At 42.3% G+C, this 23,632-nt stretch overlaps 1 protein-coding gene across 1 annotated transcript in view; it reads right to left on the bottom strand.

Moving 5' to 3' along the window:
• Window positions 1-2,777: 2,777 nt before the first annotated feature.
• CNTRL (centriolin) overlaps window positions 2,778-23,632 on the bottom strand; it is an 86,651-nt gene continuing 65,796 nt past the window's right edge. Inside the window, exons 31-43 of the mRNA XM_018564652.1 lie at window positions 23,221-23,336; window positions 22,512-22,729; window positions 21,023-21,180; window positions 17,043-17,116; window positions 13,261-13,449; window positions 10,504-10,729; window positions 10,147-10,352; window positions 7,982-8,122; window positions 6,463-6,741; window positions 5,542-5,604; window positions 5,056-5,256; window positions 4,387-4,450; window positions 2,778-2,875 (exon numbers count right to left, since the gene is read on the bottom strand). Of these exons, the coding sequence (XP_018420154.1) occupies window positions 2,778-2,875; window positions 4,387-4,450; window positions 5,056-5,256; window positions 5,542-5,604; window positions 6,463-6,741; window positions 7,982-8,122; window positions 10,147-10,352; window positions 10,504-10,729; window positions 13,261-13,449; window positions 17,043-17,116; window positions 21,023-21,180; window positions 22,512-22,729; window positions 23,221-23,336 (2,033 nt within the window). The remainder of the gene's footprint in view (window positions 2,876-4,386; window positions 4,451-5,055; window positions 5,257-5,541; window positions 5,605-6,462; window positions 6,742-7,981; window positions 8,123-10,146; window positions 10,353-10,503; window positions 10,730-13,260; window positions 13,450-17,042; window positions 17,117-21,022; window positions 21,181-22,511; window positions 22,730-23,220; window positions 23,337-23,632) is intronic.

The raw sequence follows: 23,632 nt of genomic DNA, 5'->3' as shown, positions 1-23,632 counted from the left end.
AAATTGCTGCTACTTTGTCACCTGGACCCCACTGGCCTGAACATTGCAGGGATAGTCAAGGATGTAACCATGTCCTGTTTCGCTGGAATGTAAGGAGACTGAGGTGTTTCACTGGAATGTAAGGGGACTGAGGTGTTTCACTGGAATGTAAGGGGACTGAGGTGTTTCACTGGAATGTAAGGGGACTGAGGTGTTTCACTGGAATGTAAGGGGACTGAGGTGTTTCACTGGAATGTAAGGGGACTGAGGTGTTTCACTGGAATGTAAGGGGACTGAGGTGTTTCACTGGAATGTAAGGGGACTGAGGTGTTTCACTGGAATGTAAGGGGACTGAGGTGTTTCACTGGAATGTAAGGGGACTGAGGTGTTTCACTGGAATGTAAGGGGACTGAGGTGTTTCACTGGAATGTAAGGGGACTGAGGTGTTTCACTGGAATGTAAGGGGACTGAGGTGTTTCACTGGAATGTAAGGGGACTGAGGTGTTTCACTGGAATGTAAGGGGACTGAGGTGTTTCACTGGAATGTAAGGGGACTGAGGTGTTTCACTGGAATGTAAGGGGACTGAGGTGTTTCACTGGAATGTAAGGGGACTGAGGTGTTTCACTGGAATGTAAGGGGACTGAGGTGTTTCACTGGAATGTAAGGGGACTGAGGTGTTTCACTGGAATGTAAGGGGACTGAGGTGTTTCACTGGAATGTAAGGGGACTGAGGTGTTTCACTGGAATGTAAGGGGACTGAGGTGTTTCACTGGAATGTAAGGGGACTGAGGTGTTTCACTGGAATGTAAGGGGACTGAGGTGTTTCACTGGAATGTAAGGGGACTGAGGTGTTTCACTGGAATGTAAGGGGACTGAGGTGTTTCACTGGAATGTAAGGGGACTGAGGTGTTTCACTGGAATGTAAGGGGACTGAGGTGTTTCACTGGAATGTAAGGGGACTGAGGTGTTTATCGTAATCAACTCGGTCTGTACTGTGCTGCCAGATCATCAGTTGTAAACTACATTCGAACAGTCTTTCCTAAGAAAGTTAAAGGTTTATAAGCATTGTTTGTTTGTTTAATAAGAAGCTCAGCGTGTCCTTTGGCTGTCCCCATAGAAAGTCTGAGTTTCCTGTCACTTTGTCATTGTACAGAGAAGCTTGTAGTCCAAAGCCTACTGCACAGAAACATTTAAAAGGTATGGCATTGTTTAAAAATGTCTCCTTTAGGTATGCGATGTGAATAGGCAAAAAACAGATAGATGTGTATTCTACTTTTGCAGTTAAATCTGAGAATCTACAGCCACTAAACAATTAGGAGCTCCAGAAAGGGTCCTTTTCTCCCTGGCAGGTCCTGCAACACAAGTGGTCTTAGCTGTGACCTTGCTCTGCCCAACGTTTGGAACGCATGCCTCCAGCTTTAAGTTACAAAATGGACAGGTTGTTTCCTTTTTAGTCTCAGGGAACAGAAGGAGGATTCTTGGGTAAATGCACTTTCTCCACGTGACATTTAAAAGGGGCAGATCTTGTTTGGGGCTGCCCTGGATGCCCTCATCAAGATGCCACTGGTGGCAAGAGTACTTGCAAAAACAAAAAAGCCAAAAGTTCAGATGTGCCCTTTGACAGAGGCTAAGAAAAGTCCCTTTTCTTAGCGGTAGACCTAGAAGGTGAATTACTTTGTCACTTAATAGACTCTTAAAGATCCAATGCCCAAATCGGATATCAGATGAAGCCAAGCTCTATCAGAGAAGGCAGATCTGCCTAAACAACCAGACCAACTGGGTTTCAGTATTCACCCTCCTTGGCATTTTTCCTATTTTGTTGCATTACCACCTTGAATTAAAATGGATTTTTATTTGGATTACATGTAAAGTGTATACACAAAATGGTGAAGTGAAATCAAGAAAATGTTTTAAAAAAACAAAACCCAAACAAACAGAAAAGAGGTGCACATATACACACATTATACATATCACAATTAGGGATCTGAAACTTTGAACATCCCACGGAGCACCATTAAATCCATGATTAAAATAATGGAAAGAATATGGCACCTCAACAAACTTGGCAAGACAGGGCTGCCCACCACAACTCAGACCAGGCAAGGAGGGCATTACTCAGAGAGGCAACAAAGGTAAGGCAGCTGCAAAGCCCCACAGCAGAAATTGGAGCTTCTGTCCATAGGACCACTCTAAGCTGTACACTCCACAGAGCTGGCCTTCATGGAACAGTGGCCAGAAAAAAAAAAGACATTGCTTACAAAAAAAATAGGCAAACATGCTTGCTGTTTGCCAAAAGGCATGTGGGAGACATGATGCGGCATTATCCGGTCCAGTGAAACAGATCTCTGATCGGTCTGTTTCTCTGGACCCAGCTGGAGTCGGGGGGTAATCAGGCGTAAACGAACGTCCATTTACACACAGCTGCTCATAGACTTGCATTGGGCATCCGATCGGGTCCACCTGAAAAACTGACAAGTGCACCTGATTAGGCCCCTTTCATACGGCTGGTCCAAAGATCAGAGTGTAAATGGTGGCCAGCAGAGGAATTTACTGCCTTTTAGATGTTTATAGAGAATGAGATACATTATTCCAACATAACATGGCAAACTGTACAATGTTTTATTTGCAGAAAGATATAAAACAAACAATCTGTACATTCAGTCTCGATGTAGAAAAATATTCATTTGTGAAAATAAAAACATACATACAAACTAAATTCTTATATACAGATTAGTGCATATGGAATGAGGTTCCAGATACAATAAGGTCGTGACCTGGAAGTAGCTGCTACAATCAGTCATTTGATCAGGCTGGATATCCGATGGTGGAGGAGGCAGCAAGCTAAGCGATTGGCTGCCTTGGTGTCCAGTGTCTGTAGAGCGTCACAGCACTCTCCTGAAATACAAACAATCTGAGAAAACCTAGATATAGACAACCTGCGTGTATGATATTTCTGACCACTTCCTGGTGCTAGAGAGACTATACAAAAAAAAACAAAACAGAAATCTGTAGTAAAGGAAAACCTGCAGTGAGATTCCCATTCCTAGCCGCCTCCTCCAATCACTGACCAAGGAAGTCAGACTAAGGTCCTTATCTGCAGACGTGTTTGAGATCAGTGATTTGAGAGCAATAAAGCCAGTGGGTCACAATGAGACTTTAAAGAAAACCTTGAAGAGTGCCATTGCTAAAGGATATCTGAACTGAGCAACAAAAATATAAAAATGAAAGCTTACCAACTCCTAGATGTGATGGCTGCACTAGCTTTCTTCTTTCATACTAACCACCACTATTAGCAAATACAGAAAATACCTGCTGATCCTGCCAGAAATGCAGTGTGCTTGTAACTTCCTGTGACTATAACTAAAAATCACAAACCACGCTATCTTCTGTAAACTAAATTCCTTGTCCCTTATGTAGAGGAGGTGAAAAGAGAAAGACATGTTTTTACAGGAGCAGTCTGGGGTGGTAACCATTGCTCCCTCCATAGATACAGTGGAGTAGGCATAGCCACCCCAAGACAGGAAGTGTGTTTCTGGCACAATCACTAGGTGAGAACGAATTCAGCCAGCACAGCTAAGGACTAGCGTGTTGCAATAAATGATCAGTCTTGGGTTTACATATGCTTTATTGCTGAAAGGGAATCTTTACAAAAAGCACTTGTGTTATTAGGCTGTGATGAAAGCGGCCTTCCAACCCTTCTGATTTATGTATCATATACTAGTCCTGAGACACTGAAACTGGGTCACTGCCCTGGCACAAGTATGCCAGACATGGGTGAAAGAATGGATATTTCTATTCAAGCCAAATGCCACAGGTGCCTACCTTTGTGCCACATTACTTGAAATCCAGGCTGTGGCACCAGCAGTCATTCTGGCCAGTTAGTAAATAGTGAGAAAAGAAAGTGGGGAAAAAAAGAAAAGTTGTTGCCCATAGTAACCAAAGGTTTCATCTTTTCTCTATGAAAAATGTGGGTGATAATTCGGTGTACATAAACAGCCCCTAGTGTGTGATGGCCATTTAAAGCGATACGACACAGGGTGAAATGTGAATCATGTGACCCAGTGCACTCCTTACAGCATCTCAAGCTCGATTCCATAGGTGCTGTAGTAACACTTCAATGGATGGCATAATTATCAAGTAGATTGTTAAAGTAGCTGAGCAACACCAGCAGACCGACATTAGCAAACAGACTTTTACTGTCACAAAATCATAATGCAATGCTTCAGAGAAACAAGTGAACCCTTCCTCAAGGCAACAGCCCCAAAATGTCGTATTATGATTTTGTGTGGGAAAAAAAAGTCCCTGTTTCCCAACGGTGTGCTTATGACGATCTGCTATTTATACAAATGGCAAAGGGTGACTTACCTATTTATCTAAATGACAGGCTGTTGCCAAGTATCCGGTACTGAACAGTGACTGTGTTCCTGCCAACCTAGTCACAGGGATGGGGCTGGTGCTGGCTCTAAAGTTCTGCAATATAAGAAATTGTGACAAACCGTGAATATCAGAAGAGAGGATGAACACCGAGCTTAGGCTGTGTGCTGGGATTGTCAGCATGACACAATGGATCAAACTGGCCTTCTGCACATGGGGTCAAACATGAACCACCAGCAGGGCTCATCAGTATGGAAAGTGAAAACAATAGCACTCCTTGCAGGGTCCAAGAGAGCATGCAAGGCAAATCTGAGCACAAATGTCACCAAATTATGTTTACAGACTCCATGACACTGATTTACAAAACCTGGAAGATGCACTTAAAGATAACTTTCCCAGAGAGGCTGCTAGTGCCAACTTCTAATTTTGGAAAGGCTGATGTCAGCTTCCTGGTTGTAATGCTGAACCTCTGATTTCAATGACCTGGAACAATTATACAGATCAGTATTTCAAACTCCTGAAGTATTAGAAGGCTGCAACTGTCTGCTATGGACACTTCACTCAGATCAGAGACTGCAGGAAAGTATCTGTCACCCCTAAACTGCAGCGTGGGATGGATCTGATAGGTTACTTTCCTCTAATGTTACTTTTATGTCCAAGTTGTACATCATAGACAAAGATTAAACTCTTGCTAAACTTACCAGGCTGCGCGTCTCTTCACTCAGAAACGGTGTTGCACTAGAGGAATTCTGGGAATGGAACGAAGAATCCGCTGATATATTACTGACCAGTTCATCTAGAGCATTGACCTGTCTCCTCAGACTGAACAGAGATCCCTCCGTCTGCTGTCGGCCTCTGCTCAGCACATCTGCCTGCTTACACATCTGCTGGTGGAGCTGGGCCTGGGAATGTACACAGAATGTAAAATGAAGGCACAGGTAACATATAGACAAATGCATAGGTTGCCTATGACCCCACAGGTATCAAAGCATCTGTAAAGCCATGCTGAGAATTAGGGTTCATGTCCAATTTGTCTATAAATTTCACATCCGTGATAATGTCCAGCAGAGCTTGGACTAATCAGAGATTAGATTACTGCAGTCAGCTAGGTCTTGATTTCTGATGAGTTGCTGTGGGCTACGGCACTTTAATGAATAGGAAGATTGTGTGTTATAAAATATGCTCACCTTCAGCCGATCTTCCTGTTGTCTGAGCTTTTCCCTTAGTGCCTCCCCACGCCAATGTTCCTCCTGTTGGAAAGACAACAATCTTTACCGTCATCTCCATAGGTGATTATAATATTTAGATATATGTTCAGAAAATGCCTTTACTTGCACTGGGAAGAGAACATTGAGTTCCCCCTGGCACTGACATCTTACTATGCCATGCAGGTTGCACACCAAAGAGCTCACCGAGGGACTGGTAAGAGATTTACAGCTCTGAGCTAATGAACTGCCAGTAAGGAGCAAAGAGCTGTACATGGTATTTATCTGACATAAGCTCTGATGATATTGATTGCTCGAGAAGAATTGTTACAACATACAGAACATGCACACAGTAGAATGAATCCATTACGCATCAACAAAGCATCACAAGCAAAACATTTGTGCTGCTATAGATGCTTGGTGATGGGTATAAAAATCAGGGAAATTATTAAGCTTTTATGTCACATCACTTTGTTCTACTTTGTTTCTGTCATAAAAGTTTAAAATGAAGGGTTGGAAGATGCAAAATAATAATAATAAAATAAGAAGGTGACTCTTTAAGGTGGCATTTATTTTTTAGTCAAAAAATGTGTGAGTGGAAAAATAGAAGGTCAAGGATATGGCAACTACGTAAATTGGACACCTTAAAAACAGTTCCAGCCAAGGGTGTAACAGCTGGGAAGAGCCATAAGAATCTTGTGGATTGACAAGGAAAGAAGACAAACGTGGAAAGAAAACCCCAACACAGCAGACCAGGCTCAGGCCATCAGCAAATGGTACTGAAATATGGATCCAAGCTTCCTCACAAGGCACCTTACACTCAATAGTAAGGCGAGGGGGTTGGAGGGCGAAGTGTCTGCTCGGTTGATATTTGTGTAACAGAACAGGTTTCAACTGACTCACCGTTAACTGACTCTGGCTGCTCCCAAGTTTGCCTGCCAGTGGCGGTTCTGATGTAGAGTTTGCAGTGAAAGGGAAATTCTCCTTCAGACTCTCCAGCTCAGAGCGGACACTTTGATTGTGTTCCAATATGGCCTCTGCATCCTCCTCGAGGTCATCTTTCGCAGAGCACTGTAGGTCCTGCAGAGTACTTTGAATTTCCCGCTTCACCTGAGCTTTTAACTCTTTCACAGCCTCATTCACTTCTTGCTGCCTCTTGTCCAGCTCCTCCTGACTCTTCAGCTAAAGGGTGAATAACATTTTTAATTGATTGTTTAGGGACAGCAAAAAAATACCACAGATGCTTTCTAAGTGCTGACAGGATTTTTAGGTCATTCTCTTAATAAATGCTTCTACCTGACTTTCTGCACTTTTTTTTTTAGCATGTGTGGCTTAGTGTACAGTCTCGGCACGATTCTGTGTTGAAAAATGTGTGAAGGATTTAAACACCAATGACAAATAATTGGAACAGGGAATGTATACGGTTTCTAGAAACTGGTAGAGGGGAAGGTAGATTGCTAACTAGAATGTCTACAAAGCCTACAGTGGGTAATTCCCTCACCGGTGAAAGCCATCAAGTCAAAGGGATGCAGTACCAACTGGACAATTTTGCATCTACTAAGAAATTGATACAGAATTGAAGAATCAAAAGATTTGGCTAAAAGAATGAAGAGAAAAGGGATAGTCTCAAATCCATTTGAGAAAGCCTGTGCAGTAGAATGGAGTGAATCACTAAGAGACAAAAAAGGCAACCAGGATGCCAGATGTAGGTGTATTACTCCTTAAGTTTACAATAGAAGGGAATTAAGAGATCCTAGAGACACTGGCATGTGTTACGATTGGATCGCGTGTTAGAGAAAATTGTGGGTTCTACCTTTAACAGCAAAGAGAAAAAGAAACTCATGAGATATGTTAGTGAGGAGTGAGTTTCAGTCTTCAAGCACAGTGCACTCTCCAGCAGGAGCAGCAACGGCTGAGCTCAGCACCGTCAAAGTCCTGGCCCATCCTGCTGTTTAGCATGGGGTAGTCAACCACCTCGAGGTTTTTGCAGACAGGCCATGCCGAGGGCTGTAGCTAAAAGGCAGCTGTTTTAATATCTGAATAGCCCTTTGCAATGTGCTGAGAATGATGAAAAACATGGGGGCGTTTTGTAAAATGTGCAGAAAGGTGAAGATAGTGATGGAGCCACCTCAGCAGCGAACAGTTCCAAATCCAAAAAAAAAGTAAAAATAGAATTCTAGCGTGCAATCCTACTGAGTAAATAGGAAAGCCCAGTTACAAAAGGAGAGATTTTAACCCCTGCTGTCATACTGCCCTGCAGATACAATATCTTCTTTAGGAAATGCCTACTTTTATTGTAAAACCTTGTGATGGAAAGCTAGCATTCTGAATTAGGTTGCCCTGGGCAACACAGGCTTCCTTCTGTAGATACTTTTTTAGAAATAGTATAATTATCAGAATATCAGAACAGTTATTGCTCTACCTGTTTCCGAAGTATGGCATGCTCTGCCTGTAACTGTTTCAGTTCTTTGAGTAGACGTTTGGCTCTTTCATGGTTGTCATAAGCAGCTTGTTCTGCAGCCAGAAGCTGTTTCTTCAGACTGCTGGATTCCAGTTTCTGTTCCTACAATAATAACAGGAATAGGGTTATAAAGAACTCTAGAAATATTATTTGCTGGAAAACAACTTGGCCAAACTGTTCTAAAAGTGCACCTGTGTCGAGATATATGCTGGCTGCCGGTGCTGGGCTTCTAGATACAATGCTAGTTGTGCGTCTGTCTCTGGCTTGTGTATTTGTGAGTCTCTAACCTGCAATAAGCAAAACGCATCCAAGTTTGAAGTCCTCATCTATATACCTGGTGCAGGTGAGTGAAGTATTGAAGCCAGGCAGCTTGTATTTTCAGGCAGAGGTTAGCATTGGCAGCCTACTTCACAAATTCGTTCATGGCAGGTTTTTTAAGACCGGTTGAATGGCATAAATGATTGGCTCATGTACATTTTACAATAATAATAGACTTATACAATGATCATCACTGATCAAATAGGATTGCAAAATCATTTCCCTGGAGTCCAATAAGGGACAGAGAAATTCATAGACTGTTGGGTTATACTGCAGCCTACATGAGATATTGACACTGGTATATATATATTTATTTTGTGAGAAATTTTTAAAAAACTTTTTATTACACTTAACTTTAATGTTATCACATAGTGTGAAAATAAGTACCCTATGTAATAACAAATTACAGTTACAGGTCCCCTTTATGGAGACATCAGGGGTCTCCAAGACCCCTAATGTCACCTAGGGACCCCCAGAGAAGCTGATAAGCACAAATCTGCTTCATCAGCTTCTCTCCGGTACAGTTTCTGTACCGGAGAGTGACAGAGGAATGCGGAAGTGATGTAATATACATCAGTTCCTGCATTCACAGACCGGGAGGAGAGCGGAGGGAGATCGGGTACTGAACTCCCTCCGTTCTCAGTACACAGAGCCACATCGCCCGGGATGGATGGACGACCGAGATCGTGGCGGGGACAGCGACCAGAGGTAAGGAAGGGGGGGGGGCGCACCTTCACTTCCATCATACAAGCGATCGGGCGTCTTCACAGGCCGTTTAAAATCCAGGCGCTTTCCCGCTTGTGCGCACTAGGGGGCACGCGCGAGCAGGCACGACGCCCACCCGCATCCAGAAGACTCCCGTCTGGCCGATCGGCGGACGGGAAGGGGTTAAGTGAACTTCAAAAAAAAGGATTTTGCGGTGAGTACAAAAATCCATTTTTTTTCTTGAAAAGAAAGGCCAGCAAACCCAAGGAAAAAAAATATCAGATAAACTGGCGAGTGCCTGAAGCTCAAGGAGCTGCCTGAAGGATGCAACGCCCAAAAGCAAAATACATTGGGGGGAATTTATCATAGCAATTGCGAGTGTTTGAACTTGCACGGAATATATTTCCTCCACATTTATGATGCTAGTGTAATGTTGTTGATAAATGAGGTTTAACAGACTCCAGGAAAGACGACTTTTAACTTCAGGCAAAAAGCTTAACTGTTGCTTCTTGAAGAAGTGGGGACTTAAGTTGTGATTGTTTTCTTAGGTGATGGTCCAGTATCATACAGCCCCAGAACAAGTGCAGATGAAAACAGGTGCAAAAAAACGTGCAGTTGGAAAAGTAGTGCAAGCTCAGCTGAAAACAGGGGCACATGTTAAAAGACAGATTTGCACATGAAAAAGAAATGATGTAAGAGGCTAAAACTGTCGCATTTGCTTTGATAAATTCCCCCTACAGTGCTTCAGCAGCCATGCTGTTAAATAGAGCAACTGTAAAGTAGGATGGCAGAATGGTTCTTTGGAGCAGAAGATACTGACAACTCAACAGAGCCCACGGATTAACAAATAATATATGTTTAGAATTGAAGATGGTTAAATGAAGTTGGATAAGCTGGGGAGTACAACAGTGATGACTTCCTGTACAGTAACCCATAGAAGAAGAATACCTCCAAGTGTCAATTGTCAGCTAGCACAGGATAGGGTGCACAGCGAGTTACATTAAAATGCCATACAGATATGAGAACATTTTAACTATATATATTCATAAATGTTATAACAGTCAGAATATGATAGATCCATACTACCAAAAAGAATACAATACCTCAGCCGACTGCTCGAACTGCAAGCGCTGGTTTGTAATGGCTTCTTTCAACATCAATATTCTATTCTCATCATTCTTCTTCTCAGACAACAGCTGTTTTCTCAAGCTGCTCAATTCCTTCCTGTAAATCTCGGCCTCTTTCTGCAGTGACAAAATCTCATTGGTTTTATCTCGTAACTGCTCGTCGTGCTCCGACAGGAGATGGCCTGGAAATACAAAGAGTTGTCTCATTATCGGTTTTCAGAGAGTGCCTAGATTAGCCCACACACTGTCCTTACTACGGACTAGGGATGAACTTGGGTTTAGCCAAAGGGGTGAGATACTGGTGATGTCATTACACTACGCTGGGAAACTTACGTGCAGTGGCCAAAGACTCTTCTAGATCTCCACACCATCTCTTCTCTTCCTGCATCTTTCGAGTGTGCTCCTCTAGTGCAAGGACTTTGGCATTTATTCTATCTAGAGCATTCTGTTGGTTTAATATCTCCTGCTCATAAGTATGCCTCTGGTCTTCCAGCCTAGCTGCCGAAGCCCTGAGCTTTTCCTCTTGGTGCTCAATATCCTTCATAATTTGTTTTAAATGCTGGAAGAAAAGACAATTTGCTGTAGATAATTTCAGGTGCCGTGTGACAAACATCTTTAAGAAAAAGCTAATTTTTTAGATTTGCGGAGGAGACGATGTGTAAATACCTTCTGCTCTACGGTAATGTTGTATTTCAGTATCTTAAATAAGGCTTTTTGGTTCCTTTTGGCACTGGAGCTCTTCTCCATGGAAGTCTAGGTATAGAGATCTCGCACTGATGAATGCTAACAAGCTCTATATTTAAGCTGTATCTCCGCTACACACCAGTGGTTCAACATAAACAGTTGGATAAATGGCTTTACATTTACGTTATACCTGTGCTATGAAACCAGCTGCTCTAGATGGACAGTTGGATACATTGATCTGTGTTTATGATAAAGATAGGCTGTAAACCAGCAGCTCTTGAGGGACAGTTGGATAAATGGATGTAATTTTACTATGCGTTTAGTTCAGTGGGTTCAGATGGACAGTTAAATAAATGACTGTATTTTTAGACTTTATCTGGGCTATAGACCAGCAGCTCTGGCTGGACAGTTAGATCGCTTAAATCACCAATGTTCAGTCAGGAATTGTTGCAATAATTAAGAATGAATATTATTTGCAGTCTATCTAAAGCTAAAAAAACAAAAATGTAATAAACTGTAACTCACCAATCCTTAAAGTAGTATTAAACGCTCAAACTTTTTATCAATAATGAATCCAGATCAAACAAATATGCATTGCCCAGCAAAGCATTGCTTTACCTTTCTGCCCAAACACTTACAATCATCATGTTTCTGAACAGCTGCTTCAAAGTCTCTCAGCTCAGCTTCCCTGAACTTCCGTTCTAGTAACTCCAGCAACTGTTCATTCTCCAAGCTAGTAAATGGAGTAAAAGGAGAGGGGGCCAGGGTGGAGGGAAGTAGCTTGATTTGTTGTGTCTGTGTGTTTGTGGAGACGCACACAGCTTACTAGCACACACAAGGGTGACTGCATAGCACTCTGCTTAAGAAAGGAGGAAATCTAAAGCAGGATATCAGGACCAATGCTCAAGGGACCAGCTGATTCTACAAGAAACTAAAACTTGTAAACGCCAGGAGCAGCATCCATTGTAAATGATTTCATCAGCATTTGAAATAGGTTTAAATCCTTTTTGACTTTAACATAGGGATGCACCAATACCAGTATCAGTGCCGATACGGGGCATTTTCACAAGTACTCGTAAAAATGCCCCGATACTGGCGCTTTAAATTTATAAACACAAGTGGCTGCCGTAAAGTCCTGCGCTTGCTGGCCACACATCAATTCCTCCTCCTCCTGTCTGTGGATCCCCGCCAACCACCTCCAGACCCCTGGTGAGATGCCACATAGCCCTCCTAACACCCCGCACAGCCCAACCGAGAGCCTGGAGACATCAAGCTGCCCCATCACAGACATTCCTCCTAATTAAACCCAGCACTCGCATCTCGTCCCAGGGTGATTGAGCCTGGCCAACATGTTCAATACAGTGGTGTATCAAAATATCTGTATCAGCATAGAACCATCTTACCCAGCAGTCGGATACTTTGTAACAGGCGTGTGGTAGGAGTGGAGGGCGGGGCCAGACAGGTAACAAGCAGGGCCCTCCTGCTTGTTATCTGCACCACCACTACCGCACCCGCAGTCTGTTGTAAGCGATGTTTGAAGTATGCAAGATATATTTAGGATGTATGCTTATGTGTTGGATGAAATTTTTTTGGCTAATGTTATTTAACATACTTCAATCTTATGCTAAGTAGGTTTTTATTGTGCTAAACTTCCTGACTAATTTGTAAAAACATGTTTAGTAACTAGATAGAGGAACATCAAAGGGATCATCACAGCAGCAAATCAGAAATCCTTTAAATGTTAGTGAATGGCAGTAAACTGTATAGGAAGTCAGAGGTTAAAAGTGTCTGGGGGATCCAGTGACAAAGAGGCCTAGAGAAACACATTTATCGATTGGAAATATAAGTTGGGTATATGGAGTGTCTGTATCCTTATGGAGCCTTTGTCATCTGAGGTCTACACAAAGGGATTCACACGGCTTTTATTTTTATTATTATTTCGGTGTATACTCTGTTGGACTGTTTCTATTCATCTGTTTCTGGGATCCAATAAACACTACACTCTCTGGAAAAGAACCAAGGTTGCCTGGATATTTCCTATATATTGCATTCTAAATATTCCGTTTCCCAATCCACATAATCATAAAATATACAGTATATTTCTATACATTTATAACTACACAGACCCACCTCTCATCATGTCTTCAATGCCCTCCGAAGGCTGCGCAACCCCTTTCACCATTGTGCCTGTACCTCCTCTCTCACCCAGTACCCCTCACCATCATCCTCCCTTCCTTCCTTCTCTGAACACAGTGATGGAATAGGCACACTTATGCTAATTATAGTAATAATAACAACAACAGACATTCTGTGGTAAGAGGTTTTCAAATATTACTGTGGTTCCAAAAAAATGTCATTCCTTTAGACAGGGATGGAAAAATGAAGTGGGCTGTCTGCTGGTCTTACTGTTTCCTGCTGCTTGATCTCACACTCTTTGCACTCGATGGCTCTTAGCATCTGTTTGAGGTGTTGTTCCTTCTTGCTCTCCTTATCCTGCAGCAGTCTGTATTGTCTTGTGGATTCTGAAATATCATTCTGAAGGGTGGACTGCTCACACAACATGTCATCCCGCTGTTTTGTGGTGTTCCTCAGATCCTGCAAGAGAATATGAATGTAACAAAATGATGGCAATTGCATTTGTCAATAGACAACTATATAATAACCAAAAAATGCCTAAACTACAGAAATACAGAAAAGGGAATTTATCAAAACTGGAGCAGACAAAATCTGGGGCAGCTGTGCATGACAACCAATCAGCTTCTCTCTTTCATTTTCAAAACTTAACTGAACAGACTGAAGAGAGAAGCTGATTGGTTGCCATGCACAGCTACTCCAGATTTTGTCTGCTCCAGGTTTGATAAATTCCCCCCACAGTGTTGCTCAGAAAATACATTAATCAGAAAGTGAAGTCCTTTATGTGACATGAACATCTGCGCCTCTTTTGCACTTTCAAAACATAAGAAGACGTGATGGTTTGTGGAGTACATGCATGCAGAGACTGCAGAATACAGCCTTTGCAAGTATTCTACTCTCCAAGCATGCTAAGACAAACTAAGCACAAACACATAAGCTTTCAGTCCCTGAAGGAATCAATTTTAGTGCACACAGCACTTAATGGGAGTAATACACAAATATGAAGTTTTCCCAAGGTGTGGCCTCAAATGGAAACAATAGGATACCGATTTTAGAGATAATTTATTTGAAATCAAGGAAAGAATAAAAAAAGTTTACATTATTACGGAATTATATAATGCCATTGTCTCTGTACAAGGTAACGGATATAACCATGGAGGGTATTACACCTATTAAAATACATAAAATATTCCAAAGGTTAGTATGTGCATCTGTGTAGCAAAACATAGCAGTTACAATAAAAGAAAGGGCTCTGTCTGTATAAGCTGAGATCTAGCAGGGAACTGTTGAAGGAGAAGGGGAAATGAGTAGGCTCGGCTGCATCATATATGGGGTCTTATATGAGGAAGCAGTAATGGATCATAGACTCAATACAATATCTTATCTAAAATAATTTGCCATGTCTGAGAAAGGGGAATTTGGAGGGTGCACTGGATGTTTGCCAGGGGTGGAAAGTGCCAAATGATGCATGGAAGGGAATTCTAACAAAAGAACAAGCTCATGAGAAGTCCTAGATGGAGTGTAAGGAAGTGTCCCGAGAGGAGGAGAAAAATATGAGTTTTATATTCACTGTGAAATCCTTTTCTTGGAGTCCATTCAGGGACACAGGAATTCTCAGACTGTTGGCATATACGGACCGCCTAAAGGAGAAATGGACACTGGCAACAAAAAAAAGTTATTGACCAGCACAGGATAATCCCACCCACAACCATCATGCCTGAGATTTGTATGATAGTAGTATAGAGAGCATGAAATGCAAAATGAGGGGAGGGATCCTTGTCCCTCAATGTACTCTAAGAAAAGGTTTTTATGGCAGTACAAAAATCCTATTTTCTTTATCGTCCATTGAGGGACACAGGAATTCTTAGACTGTCGGGATGTCCAAAAGCAGTCCAACGGAGGGGTGGCCAACATAGCAACAAAGGCTAACAGGCCTAAGAAATAAACATTGGGGACTGCCTACAGCTCAAAGAGCCGCATAAAGGACCTAACAACCAAAGGTGAATACCCTCCTGGTAAAACTTAAGAAACATAAAAGACCAGGTCTTGCAAACTGGGAAAAGTTCAAGAATTTAAATCAAGGAGTTAAAGACCAACAGACTCTGAAACAAGATAAACTTCCCAGAAACCTCGCCCTCAAAGTGCTAAGAGCCAATTGCTGGTCCAGACACAGCTACAGGAATGAAAGGATCTGTCCCACAGAGAAACTCCTAGGGTGGTTCACTCGAGATTCACACCAAATGAAGAATGCCTTCCATGACCAATGATAAACCTTACAAGAAGTAGCCTTACTAGCTGTTAGAACCATAGGAAACATTCATTTGGAGATGCCCCTAACTTTAAAATGAAAACCAAGGCATTGACTACCATGCTGTTTAAGCCAGTAGCCGTGAAGTAGAATGGCAAAAATGTCTTTTTGGCAGATGATCCCAAAGATCTGAAAAAACCCACGGAGCGTCTGCCAGGAGTTTTAACAGGATGGCGTACCACATCCAGTCCACAGTAATGATGATCACCAAAATGCTCTATATCTTGCAAAGCTCAGGAGATGAAAAGTATAGATCAAGGTGTGCTGACAAACCTGCCTAGTTTGCTGTGAAACCTGGATGCTAGAAAGTCCACATTCAGAGTTCCCCACCTGCAACACAAGACCTGGAACACCTCCGGATATAGGGACCACTTGCCCAGGTCCAGACGCTTGCAGCTGAGGAAGTGTGCCTGCCTATTGACGTAACAAGGAGGAACTTGAAATACTGCTCATAAAATCTCACTCACTGTTCAGCAAATCACCCGAAGATCCAAGATGCTGATCGGGAGACAAGACTAGCACGATGACCAGGTCCCCTGTATCGGCTGGGTGCAGAGAACTTCCCAGCCCAAAAGGCTGGCACCCGTCATGGAGATCTTTGAGAATATGTGAATGAAGGAATTCCCCGATTCTACAGCCAACTTCCTGAAACACCAGGCCAGTGTCAACCTGGTCCTCAGTGCCATATAAATCAATCTGTCCGGGGATATGGAGTGAAGCTGGGCAGATGGAACCATCTCACAGGAGGCTGCCATCCAGCCCAGGACACAAAAGCAAAAGCAGAAAGTCATGTGACTCCTAGACTAGAAAGCTTGAATCCGAGACCAAAAAGTTTTAAGTTTCTCCTGTGGAAGAAAGACTGAGTTGTGTCCAGGACTAGACTCCAAATGATTTGTTTCCAGCGTTGATTTCTGAAGACTCAGGATCCTCCTGAACTGAAGCAACTTTTAAACAGTCAAAGGTCACGTTGTCCAACAGTACGCATTGACGTGGAGGGGGGCAGGGAGTGGGACTCTAGTTTGCAGCCCTGGGAAACCACCTCCTGCCCCCACATGTCAGAGACGCAAGTTGTCCAAGTGGCTCGCATGCATGTCAAGGAATGATTGTCTGCAGATTTAGCAAACTTTGAGCACTAAATCTAGAAGGCAGACTGGGTACTTGGCTTGGAGGGCCTTGAAAAGGCAGCGTTTAACTGTCAGGAGAAAGAAAAGACTTAGCAGTCTTTTCCTTAAGCTTCTTCCGCTGAGGAAAATGGGTGCTCTTGGCGTCAGTAACATCCTACATAAACAGTACCTGAAAAAGATCTGAAAAGACATAATCCCTTGAAGACCGTGCAGAACAAATGTATCTGATACAAGAAGTCCGCAGTCCAGTATGCATTTTAGATGGCATCTGGAGATTAGCAACGAAATGTATTTTGGGGTCTTTAGAGAACTTGAGGTATTGAGAGCAGCAGCACTAAAAGGGTGATGAAAGGAGCTAGATGAATCAATCAGCAGAGTTAAGGACGGACAAGATTCACCAGAGTGGTACCAGTATTATTGCTTGTAGACTAAAGAGAATAGATAGTGTTACAACAGTAAAACAAGAATATAATGAGAGCTTACTACATGCTCCTAACAGATGATCCCTTTCTATTGGTCCATACTGTAGTTAAACATGACAAGGAGAACCTGACTGGATAATAAGGGCAACAAATAGCTTTTCATTCAGACCTGGTTATGGACAGAAAACATTAATCATATACCTGCTCCACCACCCTCAGCTGATCCCGCAAGGCAGTCAGCTCATCCTGCAGCAGCTTCACCTCCCCGCTTTTTTCTATAGGAAAAAAAAAGGTTTTAAATTAAATAGTAAAAGCTAGAGGTGCACCGAAATGGAAATTTCAAGACCGAAACGAAACTGAAATTTAAAAAAATTGTCAGGCCGAAACCGAAAATGTTTTTTTTTTTTTTAAATTCCAAATTTGATTTTAATTTATTTTTTTATATTTATGAATTCATTATTTATTAAATATTTGTATTTTTTACTTTACTTTTAGGGGCTTCAGGCAAATATTAGGGATCTAAACAGACGCCTGATATTTCCCTTTTAAAATAGAAAAAGAGATTAAGGACACAAAGTCTTCAATCTCTTTTTCTGCAGCCCCTGTTATAAATGAACAGAAATCTTCTATACTGAGTGTTCCTGTCCATTCAGTACACGAGGACACACGGTAGTATGTTTACTATAACCACAATTATGAATGAAGAGGAGATGTAGATCACTTCCCATTCATTCATAATTGAGGATATAGTAAATATACTATGTCCTCAATTATCTACAAACACTCAGCGATCGCTGATCACTGAGTGTTTGCATTAGCTCTCCTTCCTGACACGCTGTCACAGGAGGCTGAACGAGCGGTGTAGGGAGGAGAGCTCAGCCTCCTGTGACAGTGCTGGCTGTCTCCGCCCACACACCACTCTGCCGGACTGTGACAGGAGGCTGAGCAGTGTGGGAGGAGAGACTCTGGCCCCTCACAGTGCTCTCCTCCCGCAGGGCTCGGCCGGCTCTCACATTTTCTCTCTTCCCCACTGGGACACAGAGCTGTATCGGCAGAAAAGAAAGCAGGGATTCGCCGCAAAAGAGACAGTGAAAGGCATTGGGGAGGGAAGTCAAGGGGAGTGGAGCAGTAGCAACAACAGTTTATAGGGTGAATTTCACGGAGTACATCATTTGAATTATTATTGTTGCGTTTAACGATTTCCCAAAAGAAAGCTCAAGTTAGAAACGTTCAACAAATGTTAATAACTTCTTAATTCATTACCAATGTTATTTTCTGCAGTATTATCATTAACATTCTGCCTACTTGCACATGTGTAGGGTATGCTACAGTCAAGGCATGCCTCTGGTGAAAACTCACATTTGCCAGCTCTCGACCGAACTTTTATGGCTGCTGTCATAGCTGGTCACACGTGCAGCACCATAGCAACCGCAAAACTAAGCCAAGAGTACACCATCCTCGGCGGATAGAAGGGTTTAGTTTTCCCTTTTATTTTCTTATGCAACTTTCAGATTTTTATATGCTTGCTCTTCCATGCTTTAGTTATTGTATTAAATGTGGAGATTGGTTGATTATCCAGTAGGGAGATTAGCAAATACACTGGTTTTGCCTAATTACTAAAACTCAGAGCAAACAGCTTAATATACAAATTAAATTCATATACGATAGCGGTTTCATCTGCCAAAGGATTTACATTTCTGTCCATACAGTACTGATATTTATACAGCTCTGTCACAAAGTACAGCCCTGCTGTGTCCCCTACAGGTCTTGTCTCGCCCCCAGCCTGTAACTGGACAGAGAAAGAAGCAGTGGACTGATGAGGTTATCTGCGTCACCCTTTTATATCCTCCTATCGGCAAAAGTAAACTGATAGGAGGATAGTAGGATTAAAGCTCCCCTGTCAGTTATAGTTTGTGCCAAGGCCAGCCACTGTAATTTTTGCTGGTGGACTTGGCCTGACCAATAAAGGGAAGGAAATACGCATACTAAATACATACACCTACAGTTATACTATATTTATATTTAGAAGAGGTACACCAAAATGCAAAATTTCAAAACTGGAATTAAAAACAATGTCAGGTCGAAACCAAAAATGTTTTTATTTTAAACTTTTTTTAAACATTTTATTTTTATTTACTTTTTATAAACTTTTTAATTTTGTATATTTATTTTTATTTATTCATTTTTAAAAAAAATATTTGTATTTTTTACTTTACTTGTAGGGGCTTTGGGGAAATATTGGGGGTCTAAAACAGACCCCTGATATTTCCTTTTAAAATAGAAAAAGATTGAGAACACAGAGTCCTCAATCTCTTTTTCTGCATCCTCTGTTATCAATGACCAGGAATCCTCTGAGTGTTCCTGTTTATTCATAACATGAAGACAGAGTGTGTTTACTATAACCAGAATCATAAATGAACAGGAGGTTATATAGATCACTCCCATTCATTCATAACTGAGGATATAGTAACCATACTCTGTCCTCTCAATTATTTACAAACACTCAGCGATCGCTGAGTGTTTGCATTAGCTCTCCTTCCTGACACATGCTGTCACAGGAGGCTGAGCGAGTGGTGCAGGGAGGAGAGCTCAGCCTCCTGTGACAGCGCGGGCTGTCTCCACCCCCACACCGTTCTGTGACAGGAGGCTGAGCGGTGTGGGAGGAGAAACACCGGCCGCTCACAGCGCTCTCGTCCCGCAGCGCTCGGCCGTCACAGTTTCTCTCCTCCCTGCTGGGAAACAGAGTAGCGCCCAGCGGGGAGGAGAGAATACACGGATGCACCTCTGTATCGGCCAGAAAATGGCACTTTCGGCATTATGCCAAAAGTGCCATTTTCGTCCGATATGTTTCGGTGGCCAATATATTGCTACATCCCTAATATTTACTATAGAATACTACATTTTCGCAGTAGAGGTCCTTTTAAGGGAATTTTTCACAAAGAAACCCATCTGTGTGATTAGGGTGTGCTTGAAGCGGCCGTTTTCCGAATTCACATGCTGGTTCATAGCTCTGGGACAGTAAAGCAGGACCAATTTACACTAGTATGTAGCACATGACTGTTTTCTACTAGAGGTTTAGTATTTTGCTTCCAGACTGATTTCCTCTAATTACACTGGAAAAAAAATAAATCAATGGGCTAAAGTTCAATCTCACACAAGCTCTAGCAGTTTTGGTCCAGAAGAAGGCAAAGCAAAACTCCTTGCATGGCTGATTCTAATTTAAGCACCTCCATAGTGTAACATTGATTTATTAAGGATCAAACACACAGCTGAAAAGGTACTTACAAACCAGCTTGTATAAATGAGCAGAAAGCAATATAATCTTGGTCAGGTTCTGATGAAAGAGGTTTGTCCTCAGAAACGAGTCAACTGAAGGAGGGCCAGCGTGCAGATGGCTTCAGCTTAGTACCAGCACTTCCTTTCCCTCACCCCATTTTCGTGTATTTATCTTGATGGTCTCCTAAGATTATATCGCTTTCTGCTCGTTTATACAAGCTGGTTTGTAAGTACCTTTTCAGCTGTGCGTTTTATCCTTATTAAATCAATTTCACACTATGGAGGCGCTCCTTTTGCTTTGTCCTCATCAGATTTTCGGTTTCCCTTGACTGTGAGGAGCTGCCCCCCTGTATATACTTTTGGAACACCATTTTCAGGAGCAGTTACTGTGTTTTGCCGCCTGTGATTTTCACACATCTTTATACTGTTGGGATTGATTCTAATTTAGCCGGTTTAGTGGGGGAAAGAGGTTTGATTCTAAAGGATGTAAAGAAGCCCATTCTGTACTTTGTGTAGGTTATAAGAAAGAAAACTAAAAGTTTAATAGTAAGAGCTGACAGATTTAGTCAGAGCTGTTATTAGTTATGTGGGACAAAAGGGGGCGCAGGGGTTAATTCTGGGTGACAGATGCACTCAGAGGTATTAGTAGCTGGTGAAACAGGGGCACAAAGATTAGTCAGGTGTTAGAGATGCGGTCAGAAGTCTTATTAGCTATGTTGGGCAGGATGGAGAGAAACAAAAGGTTAGTGGGGGTTACAGATGCGATCAAAGGCGATAGTAGGATTGTGAGGCATAGAGAGGGGGACAAAGGTTAGTAAGGGATGCTAGATGAGGTCAGTGGTGTTAGGCAGTATAGAGCGGGATAAAGGTTAGTCAGAGATAACAGATGCCATCTCAGCTCTCACCTTGCAGTGTTTGTTGAGCAGCTGTGGTTTCCTGTCTAAATGATTCTTTCTGCTTGCTCAGCTGACTGAGCTCACTCTGTAGACTTTTTATATCAGATTCCAGTTTGTCCAGTGTGCCGCTTGCTGTCCTTGCACTCGCTTCTGTGTCGGCTAGGGCCCTGGATCAGGGGAAAGGACATGTACAAATCCCAATGTGCAAAAGAAAAATCAGAAATAAATTTACATTTTAACAGCGGGCCAGTAATGCAGCTGTACAGAGTGCATAAGATGCATGCATCATGAGACAGTTCTCTCCATTTCATATACAGTATATATTTGAGGAAGGTTCAGTTGCTCAGCCCCTGTGAGTGCCGAGTTAGCAAACCGCCACTGCTGCAAGTCAGCGTTCAGCACTGCTAACTTAGCACTCACAGTGGAAGTGAATGTGGCTGCAGAGCGCTGAGTGTGACCTCAGCATAGTAGTAGCCCCAGAGGAGCAAATCACAAGTCAGTGTGGAAACCTGCAATTTAATGTTTTGGTGGACTAGTGTGAACGAAAAACTGTCTGAATAACATGGAACAGCTTGTTCAAAAAACTCTTTTATTGCAACGGTGGGCTGGTGACCTAATTGTTGCATCCATATGAATATATTTGTGTTTCTATCTCTTCCTCAGATAATGAAACATCCATTTAATTCATAGCCACATCAAATATGCCATAGCTCACAGTTTCCGCCTGTAAAACAGCAGAAATTGCACTAATGGCAGAGTTTAACACTGAATCCTCTGCCATTTTGCTTAGAACTGTGCAGCCGAAGCATTCAGTGAAGCGCTGCAGAACAGCTGCTCAGTGCTTGGCTAAGTAACTGTGGTGCTCAGTGGAGGCTTTCCCCGCTGTATAACCAGTTAGAAGACGGTCTGAACAGAGAAAAAGCTGTCAGACAGCTTTTTCTTCCATAATGGCAGGTGAGGCTCTGCCTCACCTAACTACATCCCCGTGTCCCTGATATAGAGATATATATAGGGTGTACTCACTTTTGTTTCCAGCGGTTTAGACATTAATGGCTGTGTGTTGAGTTATTTTGAGGGGACAGCAAATGGACACTGATATACAAGCTGTACACTCACTACATTGCATTGTAGCAAAGTGTCATTTCTTCTGTGTCGTCACATGGAATTATATAATAGAATATTTACAAAAATGTGAGGGGTGTACTCACTTCTGTGAGATACTGTATAGATTATATATATATACATACACATACATATATACACACACACACACACACACACACACACTCAGCTCTTTGACACGTGTGAAGAAGTGTCACAGTTCTTGTTTACAGCTACACTTCTCTGTAACTCCAGTTGGGTACCGTTGTGTTTGTCAAGTAGTCAAATATTAAAGAAGAAAGGTGGCCAGCAGTAAACGGACCAGAATGTAGAGGGAAGCTGCTCCCTTTAGAGGTCATCACACCATTTGGAATAAAATCAGAAGTTTAGCAATTACTTCTTCGTATGAGCCAGTTTGCGCTCCAGGTCATCTCTGCTCTCCTCCAGTTGTTCCTTTTCTCCACTCAGGATTTCCACCTTCTCCTGCAGAGTGTGCATCTGTGTCATGAGAAGCTCGATCTCCTGGTGATCTTTTTCCAGTAGCTGCTTCTTCCAGTCCACCTCTCCATTTAGTCGCTGCAACATCCTCTGCAGGTTCTCCAGTTCCAGTTTCCCCTGCAATCACACTTTACCAGTTAAAAACAAATCAAATAGTACTAGTATACAAACAAATATATGAACACTATGCTTGCACAATGGAAACATATTTGTGCATTTACAGATCCCTCAATAAGAGTCAAATCAATGGATTATAGCGGAAAAAAACCTCTTATCCCCTCTCTTCTTTCTTTCTTACTTACTTTCCTAGTTTTTCTAAGACTCAGCAGCTTGTACAATTTTCATGGCCTGTTTATCCTGAGTCCTCCTTGAATAAACACAATGAAAGAGGAAGTCTAGCTATTGAATAAATTTCATGTGTTGTAGCAAATCTTTTCACCCTGCAGTGAGTTATATCACTCTTATTGTAAGCACACACAGCTAAACTACCTCTCTGTACATTGTTGCCCAGTCTAAGTTTTAAAACATGTTTTTAAACGCATCCCATGATACACAAAACTGGGCCATTTCTGCCACAGACTGGGAGGAGACTTATTGGCATATCTCACCTGCAACAGCAGCGGCTGAGTCTTCTCCAAGTCATTAATTTTCTGATCATGCTGCATTTTCAGCCCCCGTAGCTCATTCGTTTCTAGTTGCTGCATTTCCAGCACATGCTTCAACTCTACAAGGGAAACATTTTGCATTAGAAACAGAGGGCCATAGCAGGGCAAAAAACGTTTTTGGATCAACCATGATTACCCAGTATCAGAAGTTATATGACCTTAGAGACTTCCATGCTAGCAGCGCAGGTCATTGCTGCTGTTGTAAGAACTCAAATAGAGCAGAAACATACTATGACACAAATCCACAGTCCATCAGGTGTCCATAGGTAACTCACTTGTGGAATAGATAAGGGTAATAAATCTTACAATAGGTGAAGAAAACTGGATAGAAAACTGGATAGAAAACCAGTTAAGT

The sequence above is a fragment of the Nanorana parkeri genome, unplaced genomic scaffold (genome assembly GCF_000935625.1).
Source record: "Nanorana parkeri isolate BGI_ZX_2015 unplaced genomic scaffold, ASM93562v1 scaffold770, whole genome shotgun sequence".
Taxonomy (NCBI): domain Eukaryota; kingdom Metazoa; phylum Chordata; class Amphibia; order Anura; family Dicroglossidae; genus Nanorana; species Nanorana parkeri.
The sequence above is the reverse complement of the archived record's forward strand: the minus strand, read 5'-3'. Positions and strand labels throughout refer to the sequence as shown.